The sequence below is a fragment of the Ursus americanus genome, chromosome 36 (assembly GCF_024610735.1).
Source record: "Ursus americanus isolate L20-20 chromosome 36, mUrsAme1.1.p, whole genome shotgun sequence".
In the NCBI taxonomy this organism is placed as follows: Eukaryota; Metazoa; Chordata; class Mammalia; order Carnivora; family Ursidae; genus Ursus; species Ursus americanus.
The window spans coordinates 12,128,214-12,141,578 of NC_142162.1; the positions used below are offsets into that span (position 1 = coordinate 12,128,214).

Consider the following 13,365-nt stretch of genomic DNA (forward strand, 5'->3'; position numbering starts at 1 on the left):
AGGAATTTTCTGAGGATTACATTTGAGAATCTAACATGCATATCAGAATTTTACATTAGGTATTACAGATCTTTGGAAATGGTGACCATGGGTATTTTGAAATTTTAAGTTCTTTAGAATATGACATTTTTAATATAGCATCTAGTTTTAGATGGAGAAAACACTATGCTGTTGTCATTAGAAATTATTTCTAGCTCCCCAGTCGTCTGATACATGTCTCAGGAGGTCTTTCATGTGTGAAACATCACAGGGTACAACCTTTGTTCTTTAGTTTAGGTATTAAAGAGCACACAGAATACTGTGATTAAACATGTAAGGCCAGATAATACATTTGCAAAGGTTCCTTTATTTTAGGTTTAAGCCGGGATAATTGTGGTCTTAATCTCAGGATAGCTAGAAAGAGAATTGTACATGAAAGTATTTACACAAAGTTCCCAAAGCCCTGTGGATTATGCATTAGTTTAGATAATAAACTAGGGTAGATAGAAGGAAAGGAAAATCTGGGTATTCGTGCCATTTCTAATGTGTTTCCCTGAACATTTGCCAGACAATAACCCTTTAAGATTGTGCCCATGGAGAGTTATATAGAGGAAGAAACATCTGGTTTATTTCAGTGCCTAATACCATATCAAAACACTTGGTCTTTAATTTAGAGGAGATCAAACAAGAGGACTGTTTAACTTTGTTGATTATATCAGACTTCTTTGTGATAATTTATGTTTTGATTTCTACCTCTGAGCAAAGGAGAGAAAGGGAGGGAGGGAGAGAGAGAGAGAGAGAGAGTGTGTGTGTGTGTGTGTGTGTTTTAATCTGGATAGTTAAATGGTCAGTAGTCTCTAACAAAAGAAAAGAAAATTCAGGGAAGTTGACGTTTAAAAGTAATTCATGAAATAAGTTTCTTTGTTCCTTAGACTCAATAACATTAGCATAATAAAGATTAACTGAAATGTGCACTGTAGTGTTTAAAAAATTGGGCTCACAGTTCCAAGGTTGGGCTTGGGAGCCCTTCATTGTTTCTTTTTTGTCTGAGGCCCTTTTCATTAGCTTCTGGCTTATTGGCACCCTGCTGATTGGAATGGACCATGACTGATAGGAGGAGGAGCCTCATTTGTTGCAGTAAAATGAGGCATATTACCGTTTAAGCCTGGCAGAAGGTATTGGGAGTTATTCATCATTGGTCATTTAACAGTATGAGGACCATGGACTGCATGCAGAATGAGTTCTTACTTTGTTTATGCTTTACATTCTAAATCACTCCCATCCCCATTTTTTAAGTGACTGACTTTTTTCTTTTCTTTTTTTCTTTCAAACATCAGTGTAGGAGTTCTTTAAGGTCAGAAAGTACAAGAAGTAATGAAATCCTGATTTAGAATGCTTTTTGTCAAATGGTCTAATTATAGAATATCTTAAAGTAACAATAATTTCTGTAGAATAAGTTTAATGTGTATGTGGTTTGGTGATAGAGTAAACACACAGAGGTGAAGTTTAATGAAATGATCTGTGATCTAAAAGGCTGTATTACCCTGTGTTCTTAATGTTGCGTTGCTCCTCCTCTCCCCACATACCCGTTCTATTTTTAAAGATTGTATTTGTCAGAAAGAGAGAGAGCACACAAGCAGGGGGAGCGCCAGGCAAAGGGAGAAGCAGGCTCCCCACTGAGCAAGGAGCCTGATGTGGGGCTCCATCCCAGGACCCTGGGATCGTGACCTGAGCCGAAGGCAGATGCTTAACTGACTGAGCCACCCAGGAGTCCCCCACATACCCATTCTTTTTATGAAGTAGAAGGGACAATAAAAAGTCCTATAATTTGCCAGGCTATCTGTCAGTTCAGGAAAGGTATTAATAACAATTCTGTCTGTCATCACTTTAATTTAGGGCAAAGGAGAACTAGACAATGTGATGGGTGAGTGGAGAAAATGCCTTTTATTATACAAATGGAGAAGCTGTTTTTGAAAAAAATACCAAAATTATATATTTTTATACTTGATACATTTTATATTTGATATGTGTTTTTACAGTGATTTTTTTAAAGCCCTCATTTGACTGTCTTGATAGTCTATTTTATACCCTCAAAAGCGCATGCGTGCCTAACAGTGTGGTATGGACAGCTTAATACATCAACACTAATTCTCAGAAATATTCGTGGAGCATCGCCATATCATTGCTCTCAAACTAATACCGTAACACTGATTTGTAAATGAATTCACCTTTATAACAAGATCTTTTAACCCCCGTTGGTATTTCTGTTAGTGAACCCCATTACATAAATACTAAGAAATACTGCCACTTACTGAGTCTTGCTTTTTATCAAAAAGTAGCTATAGCAGATTTCAAGTATAGTTTAGTTACTCCAGTTTTTTTTTTTTTAAATATTCAGCACCTACTTGTGTAAGACAGTGATAGGTAAGGATGGATTCAATGTAGAACATTACAAGTTCTCTGCCTTCAAAGAGCTTAAAATCAAGGAGAGATGATATGACAGGTATACAGAAAATGATCATGTGGAGCATACTGTGAAGTAAAAAACCCAAGAAAAGTACAGTTATAAAGGAGGTGAAGATGAGTGTAAATGGGGAGGTGACATTTGAGCTGGGCTATCATGTGTTGTAGAATTCCATCAGGGAGAAATTAAGAAATAGGCATTTTGAAAGGACAGGCTATCTTCAGAAAATGAAAAAAATATATCTTTTGTTTGGATTATAGGGTACATAATATTTATAAGTAGGTTATAAGGTAGAAAGATATTTTTGTGACCAGATTATGGAAGACATCAAATGTCATTCTGTTCTATTTAGTAGACAACAGGAAGTGTACTGCATGGGATTTGACTGTTTAAAACTGGTTAGGGACAATAGCTCAGGCAATTATATATGGGGCAGAAGGAGCAGGGAGTAAGTAGAAACATAAAGACTTAAATGATCCATCCATAAGTTCTAGTAAAGGTTTAAAGTAGTGTCACAGCAGTGAGAAAGATGTGTTCCTATCCCAGAAACAGAATCACAGGTATTGGAGTCTGTGGTGGGAAGGGTGGAGAGGGGAAGTAGGAGGGGAGAGAGAGAGTGGATTTGGTGACCATGAGAATGCTGGTGCTGAAGTTAGAGGAAACAGAGGAGTGGAGATGGGAAGGGTAGGAAGCTTGGCACAGTGGTGTAAAATTTGGCTTGGCATATTGAGCTTGAAGTGAAAGAGTATGTCCAGATGGAGAAGTCCAGCAGCCAGTAAGTATGAGCATAGAAATGTCAACTTAGTCATTCACAGAGATGTCATGGTTGATACTTTCAGAAATGATATTTCCAAGGGGTAAAACACAAGTAGATAGAAAAGAAAACCGACACTAGAGCTCTGAGGGAAACCTGCATTAAACCGGAATCGTGAAAGAGAAACGGAGCCTAAGTGTTACATCCAGTGATTTGAAAGAAATACTCAAATAGTAGCTTCTCGCAAGGATAGTAATCATTCATTCCTTCAACAAGTATATATTTACGAGTGTTGTAGAATCTGAAGTGACCGCAAATCCTGTATAATTCAGATTTTGTCTGAATAAGACCAAGTCCTAGCTTGTCTGGAGCATACATTTTATTGGGGGAAAAGGTATGAGACAGATAATAAAACAAGTAAACAAGTTAGGCAGTTAAGGAGCAATGTAAACACTATGAAGAAACACAGCAAAACCAGGCAGGTGTGACAGAAGGGCAGTGCTGTTTCTCCAGTGCTTTGACGCTGTTGATCTTGACAGCGAGTTGGTGTACTTGATGATAAAGTTTTGCATGAACCTGAAACTTTCCTCACTGCTCATCCACCCACCCTCAATGTTACCAACTTTTCCGTCCCTTACCAATATTATAGTTAAGAAATATTTCATAAAAATTTAGCATCAGTTATTCCTAAAAATGTGGCCTTTAGCTAATTTTCACATGTGCATCCTGATTTTTTACAAGGTAACAACTTTAAGACCAACAGTATTGATCTTAATACAACATACTACCCTCCCTGTTACTAAGTCCTTCCATAACGTCTTTCGAAGTCTCGATAGTTTTGCTTTCCCAAAATGGCTTTTTAACTTGAATATAGAACTTCTAGATCTGGCTGTTCGGAGAGAGTTGGTGATTAAAGGCATTTACAATTAGAATTTAGTAACATTATACAAATTGGTGTATTCGAGGTAGGTATATCCATTTGTAGTCAAAGGAAAATAGGCTTTCTGGCTGCTTGCAATTCAATTAGTGCTTTCTTCTTTTGAAAAAATAAAACCTGTTGTGTTTAATGATTATGACTTGTGGAATTTTGTTTTTCATGAGCCTGTCCCAATATCTGGCTTTTTCAGCATATTAGGCTGTCTTTAAAACCAATGCTGAGACCCTCTTGTTTGCCATAATTTGGGCCTCTTTAAATTCATTGGAGCTCTAAGCTTATTCAGAGCAAGGGTATTTCTATTGGATGACTCCTTTCACCCACAAATAGTTTTCCTTTTTAAAATGTTTGACCACAGTTCATCCACATAAGTTGATTTGTCCTCCCTAAGTGCTGAGATGTGAAGATGGTTTATTATGCTCATTATAGACTAGAAATAGAATTTCCTAGAGAAAACTTCCTGGGGACTCTTAGTACTTAGATTAAAAAGACTTTTAAAATACTTAATGGCTGATTAGGTAAACTTGTCACTGTTCTCTGTCACTATTTTTTTTTCAGCAATTTGAAATAAATACAAAATATTGCAACAAAACTTTTAGTCAAAATACCAAAATTTATGCATCCAGATGTTATACTCTTTAAAGTGGATCCCCTTAGGAGCGCCCGGGTGGCTCAGTGGGTTAAGCATCCAACTCTTGATTTTAGTTCAGGTCATGATCTCAGGGTGGTGAGATCAAGCCCACGTCGACCCCACATGGGGGTTTGTGCTGGGCATGGAGCCTGCTTAAGATTCTCTCCCTCTGCCCTTCTCCACCCCCAGTTCGTGCATTTGCTTTCTCTCAATGAATGAATAAAGTGGACCTCTTAGGAGGTGAAATCCACAAATCATTTTGGGAACATTTTCTGAAGGACTTGGCAGGGTTTCTTCCACTTTGCTCAAGGGTAACAAAATACCCTTTGGGAGCAAGTTCAGTTTTATATGATACATCATTTGGAGCTATATTTGGTAAAAATGTAGTTGATCAAACTGAGAACTTTTTAAATGAGAAATAAATAATAACTATTTTAAAAAATTATTTTCTTTGGCGTTTAAAACTTTTTAAAGACTGTTGTCAAAGATAAGTTTCCTGAGATAATTATTTTTAATGGGTATCACTTATTTGGATGATGCATTTAAGAAAAATTGTTGTTGTTGTTGTTGTTAAGATTTTATTTATTTATTTGACATGGAGAGAGAGCACACAGCAGAGGGAGAGGGAGAAGAAGGCTCTCCACTGAGCAGGGAGCCTGATGTGGGGCTTGATCCCAGGACCCTGGGATCATAACCTGAGCCGAAGGCCAGACGCTTAACCAACTGAGCACCCAGGCGCCCCAAGAAAAATTGTTTATTAGATGTGTTAACTGTAGGGGCACCTGGGTGGCTCAGTCGGTTAAGCAACTGCCTTCGGCTCGGGTCATGATCCTGGAGTCCTGGGATCAAGTTCCACATCGGGCTCCCTTCAGTAGGGAGTCTACTTCTCCCTCTGACCCTCCCCCCTCTTATGCTCTCTCTCATTCTGTCTCTCAAATAAATAAATAAAATCTTAAAAAAAAAAAAAAGAATTTCGGTCTGTTAACTCTATAGTAACTTCTCTTTTTGTTCTAACAGAAACCTAAATAATTTTCCACTGGGATAATTAAGAAATAGATATGATCTATTTTTTTCCTCTCATTATTAGAATACATAAAATACTTTTTTTTTAAGTAGTCTCTGTGTCCAACGTGGGGCTCAAACTCATGAGAGTCACATGCTCTACCGATTGAGCCAGCTAGGAGCCTCTAGAATATAAATGACACTTTTCTATCCTAGGGTTTTTTTCATTTGTTTGTGTGTGTTTTTTTTTTTTTTTGTCAATGTCCTTTTTTTTTTTTTAATATTTATTTGACAGAGAGAGAGCATGCACTAGCAAGGGGGAGTGGGAGAGGGAGAAATAGGCTCCCAGGGCTCGGTCCCAGGACCATGGGATCATGACCTGAGCCGAAGGCAGACGCTTAACTGACTGAACCACTCAAGCGCCCCTTAATCCTAGTTTTCAAACTATATATAGCCTTCATGTAATACAATAGTCCTAAATTGATGAAACCTGTTTTTCACTCTGAGTTTTAGGGGTGGCAGCTTAGGTTATAAAAATAACTCCATGCAAATGGATTTCTGTTTTTGTTGTTGTCACATATTGATACATGTATATTTTGTTTTCTGGTTAGATTTATTCTCCTGACCATACCAGCAGTAGTTTTCCATCAAATCCATCAACACCAGTTGGATCACCCTCACCTCTCACAGGTAGGCTTCTGTTTTATCTGTTGACTTAAAAACATTTATGGGACTGCTCTGAAATATTTGAACTTTATTTTCCAATAAAATGTAGTAAAAATTCATGAAAAAGTATCTGAATTTTGAGAAAACATGTAAACAGAGCCTTCCTCTTGTTCTAGTTGAAGATTGAAATATTTGCTACTTTTGAATTATTCTTTTCAGATTCTTAATTTGGTATAATTTCTAAGAACAGTTATAACAGGATAAAAATAAGGCTAGACAATTGGGATGAAAGCAAAATAGAGAAGGAGATAAATCAAAAATTTTGGTAAGGTAACATAGAAAGTAAACAGAATACCCTATTTAGAAGTTACATGTAACTTCTTTCTTTCTTGTTCTCTGCCTTTTCCATGTACCATGTGTAAGACTCAGAAATGAATAAGTTTGTACTAGTTTGTCTTTATTTTTAGGTCCACTAAGTTATTATTTCATATATATAAATTCTTGGGAATAATGTAGCTTTTTGCTAAGGAAAAGAAGTCTCTGTGAATGTGGATGAATATTGTTAGTAGAGTTAGATAAGCGTTTCAGATTATTTTTTCCTGTTTTTTTCTGCATTTGCTATAACAAGTTCCAGTTACTGTCCTACAGTATAAATTTGTTGAGGTACAGTTTTTGTTATTGTAAATAGGAATTTTTAGATATTAGGAATAAATAAAATTATAGGAAAATGCTTACTGTTTATTAAGCAGTCATTTTAAAACTTGAATTATATTTTTCTGAGCATTGTTTGAGAAAAAAACATACTGAAGAAGAAATATATTAATTCTGAGGAAAAGACATTAGGCAACTGGGTAAAAATTGCCTTATTCCTCCAGAATTGATTCTTTTTCTGGATCAGGTCATTAATTAAGTCCATGCGGCTTTGCTGTTGTTAAACCTTTTTGCATTGTTGAAGGTTTCTGGTCTATCAGAGCCCTGGCTATCACCTGTGCTTTGTGTCTTAGCTTTGTGACTCTGCTGAGAAGCATTCCAGTGTGGAGATGATGAACTGCTGGCAGCTGCTCTCGGCTCTTAGTGGGTTCTGCCACTGTCTCAGACACCATGGCTTCAGCTGTCTAGTAAAAGTTGAACAGCTGTTCCCCACATAGACCCGACTATGAAAGACCCATTGACTTAAAGTTGTTATTTAACAGAGAGCTGAAATTACAGGAAGAATGATGTAACTTTAACCCTACTCACCCTTCTGGCACAGTTTTACTGAAATTATCAGTGTCATTTTTGCCACAGCCTGTTTCCCTTTCTCATCAGAGATGAGAATATCTGTTCTTACTATGTGTTCCCACCTCCTCGCCTCCTCTGCCCAGTGAGCTGTAAAAGTGTCCTTTGGTTTTTATTAATAACTGAGTGGGAAGTCGGGGAGCAGAGGAGTTCAGCATTTATGAGGAGGCATGACTAAAATGGAGAATCAGAAACTTAGACATTTTTCAAAAAATAATGTTCCAAAGTAAAATGTCACATTTCCTCCTCCATCTTTGTTTGATGTTTAATAGGTGATATCCTTTTTCCCCCCTTTAATTCAGCTGATTAATGAAAATCTATGGTCTGTTGAAGTGTGTAATGAAGGTATTAATAGGTTCTTTTTCAATTCTGCAGTCATAATCGAAGAAAAATTCTTTCCTTCTTTCATATATTTCTACTGAGACAGCACATCAAAGACTGATTTTATGCAAGTGCATCTCTCCCATCTCCTGTATCTAGTATCTCCATCCTGTCACCACACACATACATATACACACACCCTAAATTGGCAGAAATGTAAAGGGAGATGGAAAAAGGAAAGCGCAATGTGATAAATTACTCACAGCGAAGGAAAAATGAAAAAGATGGAGCAAACCAGAGCTTCTATTATAATATGTGGAAATAACTTGGTACCTTGTATTGCAGTGGCCTGTTATGTAGAGTAAAAAATTTTACCCCACTGTGTGCTCTCTACGCTTGTCCTGTTCTCTGTGCCTGAGCATCAGTCAGACTGGCCCAGGCTGTTGAGGATAGAGACACAGGGGAAGAGCCACATAGGTGTCTCCTAAGGCAACCATCCTTCTTGTTTAAGTTGCACTTATTTTCCTTAGGAACTTCTCCGGCCAAGAACATGTATTTCTACCTAGAGTGTGCTTATGAGGAACTTCTGGGATGGTGATACTGCATCAGTCAGGATGCTTTAGGCTGAAAGGAGGAGAAACTCTTGTCTTGATTGGCTTTAATTAAATAACAAGGGGAGTGGTTACCTTGTACAACAAGAGGCGGATAGCAGGGCAAGTTCCTGGACCCTGGTATGTCAGAGCTCCTGCTCTGTTACTTTGCAGTTCTTCTCAGGCTGATGGCAAGGTACCACATGTGGACAGTCCACAGTTCAAGGTACCATGTGTGGACAGTCCACAGTTCAAGGTACCATGTGTGGACAAAACAGTGTTCGGTAGAAGAAAAAGGACCATCTTTTCCTTGTATTTTAAGAATCTTTTTCAGGGGGCGCCTGGGTGGCACAGCGGTTGGGCGTCTGCCTTCGGCTCAGGGCGTGATCCCGCCGTTATGGGATCAAGCCCCACATCAGGCTCCTCCAGTATGAGCCTGCTTCTTCCTCTCCCACTCCCCCTGCTTGTGTTCCCTCTCTCGCTGGCTGTCTCTATCTCTGTCGAATAAATAAATAAAATCTTTAAAAAAAAAAAAAAGAATCTTTTTCAGAAGCTTCTTCAACAGATTGGCCCTCATGAGTCCTTGGCCAGCATTGGGCCCCTAACACACCTGCTCACAACAGAGATGGGACTACCATGTTTATCTTATTCATTAGGATTTACCCCAAAAGCTAAGGATAGAGTTACTCTTTTCTGGTTCACACCAAGAAAGGATAGATACCCCACCCCCCTTCTGAACAAAATCAAGGCTCTGGCAGCAAAGTAGAAGAGACAACTATGTCTATTACAGTTGCCATTTGGGAAAGGACAAGTATTTAAAAGGGTGTGTTTACTAAGGGAACTTGGAAAGCAGACAAGCAAAACCATGTTTTGCCTTTCTTTTTTTTTTTTTTTTTTTTTTTAAAGATTTTATTTATTTATTCGACAGAGATAGAGACAGCCAGTGAGAGAGGGAACACAAGCAGGGGAAGTGGGAGAGGAAGAAGCAGGCTCATAGCGGAGGAGCCTGATGTGGGACTTGATCCCATAACGCTGGGATCACGCCCTGAGCTGAAGGCAGACGCTTAACCGCTGTGCCACCCAGGCGCCCCATGTTTTGCCTTTCTTTACCTTTTTCTGGAATATAAAGGTTTAATAATTGCTTAGTAACAATACCAAGAACATTTACAATAGAAATAGGAAGAGAAGAGAAGGAAGAAAGGATTCCTTAGTTTGGGCTAGTTTAATCAATGAGATATTTATTTTTATCATCCATCAGTGTGCTGGTGTTAGGCATTTATCTGACTTCAGCAGGTTTTCAGTTTAGCTGAGAAAATAAAAGATAAACATGCATAAAAATACAGCCATCAGATACATTCTAAGCTAGAGTGGTCAGCATAAACTTCATGAAGAGTGCAGGACTTTAAAAGGAGGAGAAAGAGTCTGGGTCTAAATGGGAGAGTGTAACAAAGATCCAGATCCAAGAAAGCACATGACTTCTTCATCGAGAGTCATGGGGATGACTGACTATGAACTCTTCACATACGGAAGTGTGAAACACTAAGATGCAAAGGTTGGCTGGAGCCAGATTATGGAAAGCAGAGCATTCAGTGCTACATTAAGGATTATCCAACCTTTTCCAAGTAAGAGGGATCTCATGAAAGTTTGAGTTTAAAGTGAGATTACAAAGGGAAGCAGCTAACAAAATAAGAAAATGTGTGATAAATGGTCCTAAGAATTTCTTTCACCCATTCCATGTGTTGGTATCTAGTCTCTAAATTTATTAACCAGTTAACTTTAAGTTCCACTCAGAGAGCAGATCAGAAACACTAGGTGGATTTTGGATTTAGTGATCAAAGAAAGCCTGTCCACATTTTCTAGCCAAATAATTCAGTTCTCCTATTCTCATCAGCTAGCTAGCTTGTTTTTTAGAAATGGTCACTACATTTTAATAGCAGGTAAGTTTATTTATAATCCTTCTTGAATAAGAACTAGCTCTTTGGGATGATCCTTAAAAGGCCCAGGTAATTATAGAAATTGTTAACTACAAAAACAGTTGAAAGCTTGTGCTTATCTAACAGAAGGAAAGGATAAGCCCCAAGTCAGTAGATATTTCTACACCAGATATCAGGTGACAGGGAAGGAAGGCAGGAAATACCCTGTTCTCTTCCATATTTGTGTAATAATGCTCTAGTTGATGATAACAAGCTAGAGAGAGAGATACCAACATCAGCTAGAGGATTGACTTCTACCAAACTAACTCTATCTATCCAGTTATCCCGTTTGTGACTAATAGCATGAATCTTCGAAAGGACTAACTGGGGTTCAAGGAACTCTGTCCATGAACTGTAACTTGGCATTTCTATGAAGTTCAAACAGGTATCAGTGATTTAAGCATGTTAGTATTCTGTTTTAACCAAGTACATCACACTGGGGCAGCCCAATTTATAATAAAAACAAAACAGATTTGAGTGTGTGTGTATTTTTGCAGTTTAGTGAATTACATTTTGGATATAGACCTTAGCGTGGTTTCTTCATATCACTATCAAAAAATAATAAGTGTAGGTGTTTTCTTACCTAAGTAACTCATTGCACATCTCATTCCTCAGTACTAAACTAGTTGAAGAATCACAAAAATTGCCTGTTTTGCCAAGCAGATGCATGCTAACAATCCTGAGGTGTTTTATAAAACTTGTATTAATAACCCATACAGATTAAATAATTTGATGATTAGGGTCCTGTTACAGGCTGATCACCCAAAGGGAAATGGGAAAGATGGAGCAAAATGTCTGAAAATAAAATACTGTAAACATTAAAAGAAACTACTTTCAAAATAATTTGGGGTCTTTTTCAAAAGGATTATGATTAACCTCTTATTCACATAAAATTCTTAATTTTCCATCAGTGCTTGGAACGCACTAATGCACTAAAATCAGTGGTAGAGTGTGGGCTGAACAGAAATGCTGTTTATATGAGTTCTTCATATAGTCAGTTACTGGGTTTCTCTGGTTGCTGAATTCTACTTGTTATATAAACTAGTTGACAAACTTCTGTTTCAATGTGCAATTTTAGATTGTCCATAATTTGTGTAGTTGAATTAGGATTAATTTTGTATGTCTAGCAGGAAACCTTTAATGGTCCTCAAAATATTGTGATTTGCTTACAAGTAAAAAAAATTGTTAGCTGATGAAGTATATTAACATGTTTTTTCTTACAATATTAGTGTCTAAATTTTTTCTATGTAGTCACAACAGTATGCATTTAATTGTGAAATACAGTCAGGTTAAGAGTCTATCCAACTTTTCAACTTGCAAAATATGTATGATTGATGGGAATACAAGTACTAGGTTATTCGACTGAAGTGAACTATAATAGTTACTATATACCGTAAGTTGTCAGTGTTTCCTAAATGTAGCAAATAATCTGCAACAACAGGCTTGGCGGAACTCGGTTAAAACTTCATTTATCGGTAAATGAAACAAATTAAACCTTTGAGTTCTCCAACTTCGGATTTCTAATATAACTCAGGTTGTCACTGAAGCTTTTATTAAGGACAATAATATCAATTTATTTGAGTGGTTTTCATTATTTTCTCTAAATAATTTATTTCCAAATGCACAATCACGAAATATGATTTTTGATCAGTTGTGTTGTCTTTTTTTTTAAGCTATTTTGGCATGACCATTTAAACACTGCATTCCCCGCAACACGTGGATGAATTAACCCTTTCATTTTTTTATAGTTTTTTCCTTTTTATTTTTTCTACTCTGACCTTCTTTTTTCTCTTTTATGTTATTATATTGCTACTTTTCTGAAGTTGAAGAGTAAACAACGTTTAACAATTCTCGTAATGATCTTTTCCAGATTAAATAATGTGTTTTGGTGTAAATTATACTGGGAAAATCCTAAATGTATTTGCAGGCATTTGAAATTGGTGCATTTGTGTATAACTTAATGACACAAGTTAATAAGACACTTTAGAAAGCAATTTGGCTTTGTGAATTAAGGTTCATAAACATATTTATACCTTTTAATTCAGAAATGCTGTTTATCCTTGGGGTGCCTAGGTGGCTCAGTCAGTTAAGCATCTGACTCTTGATTTCAGCTCAGTTCTTGATCTCAGGGTCATGAGTTCAAGCCCCATGTTGGGCTCCAGTTTAAAAAAAAAAAGAAAGAAAGAAATGCTGTTTATCCTCAAGATGTGTTCCCAAAAAGATAATAACAATATTTACCATTCACAATATGGTAATATTTAGATATTTTTTGTGATAGCTAACTGAAAGCAACCAAAACATCCAATAGTGAGGTAATAATGGTGGCTAAGTAAATTATGATCTAGAGAACCAGGTGAATATTAACATAGTCATTAATAGCATTATCATAAGGACCATGTAAAGCCATGAGCGAGGAACAGAATTTTAAATTACATATATTTTAAGTACATTTTCTTAAGATAATGTGTGCTTATGGACAAAGTGTGAAGAATATGCAAACATAAAAGTAGTTTTGGGGTTTTGTTTGTTTGTTTTTTGGTTTTGTTTGGTTTTTTGAAGTATAGTTGATACACAGTGTTACAACAGCATGGTGACTCAACCACTCTATATGCTGTGCTGTGTTGTGCTCACAAGTTTCGCTACCATCTGTCACCATACAGCACTATTACGATACCACTGACTACATTCTCTGTGCTGTGCCTGCATCCCCCTGATTTATTCATTCCATAACTGGAAGCCTGCAATTCCCACTCCTTCACCCACTTTTTCCTTC

The 13,365-nt window shown here is 37.1% G+C and overlaps 1 protein-coding gene across 11 annotated transcripts in view; it reads left to right on the forward strand.

Annotated features, from left to right (window-relative positions):
* TCF12 (transcription factor 12) overlaps positions 1–13,365 on the forward strand; it is a 352,252-nt gene that overhangs the window by 310,527 nt on the left and 28,360 nt on the right. For all 11 annotated transcript variants that reach the window (XM_045788738.2, XM_045788541.2, XM_045789061.2 and 8 more), the window contains one exon: positions 6,376–6,454. In XM_045788738.2, coding sequence (XP_045644694.1) covers positions 6,376–6,454 — 79 coding nt within the window. The remainder of the gene's footprint in view (positions 1–6,375; positions 6,455–13,365) is intronic.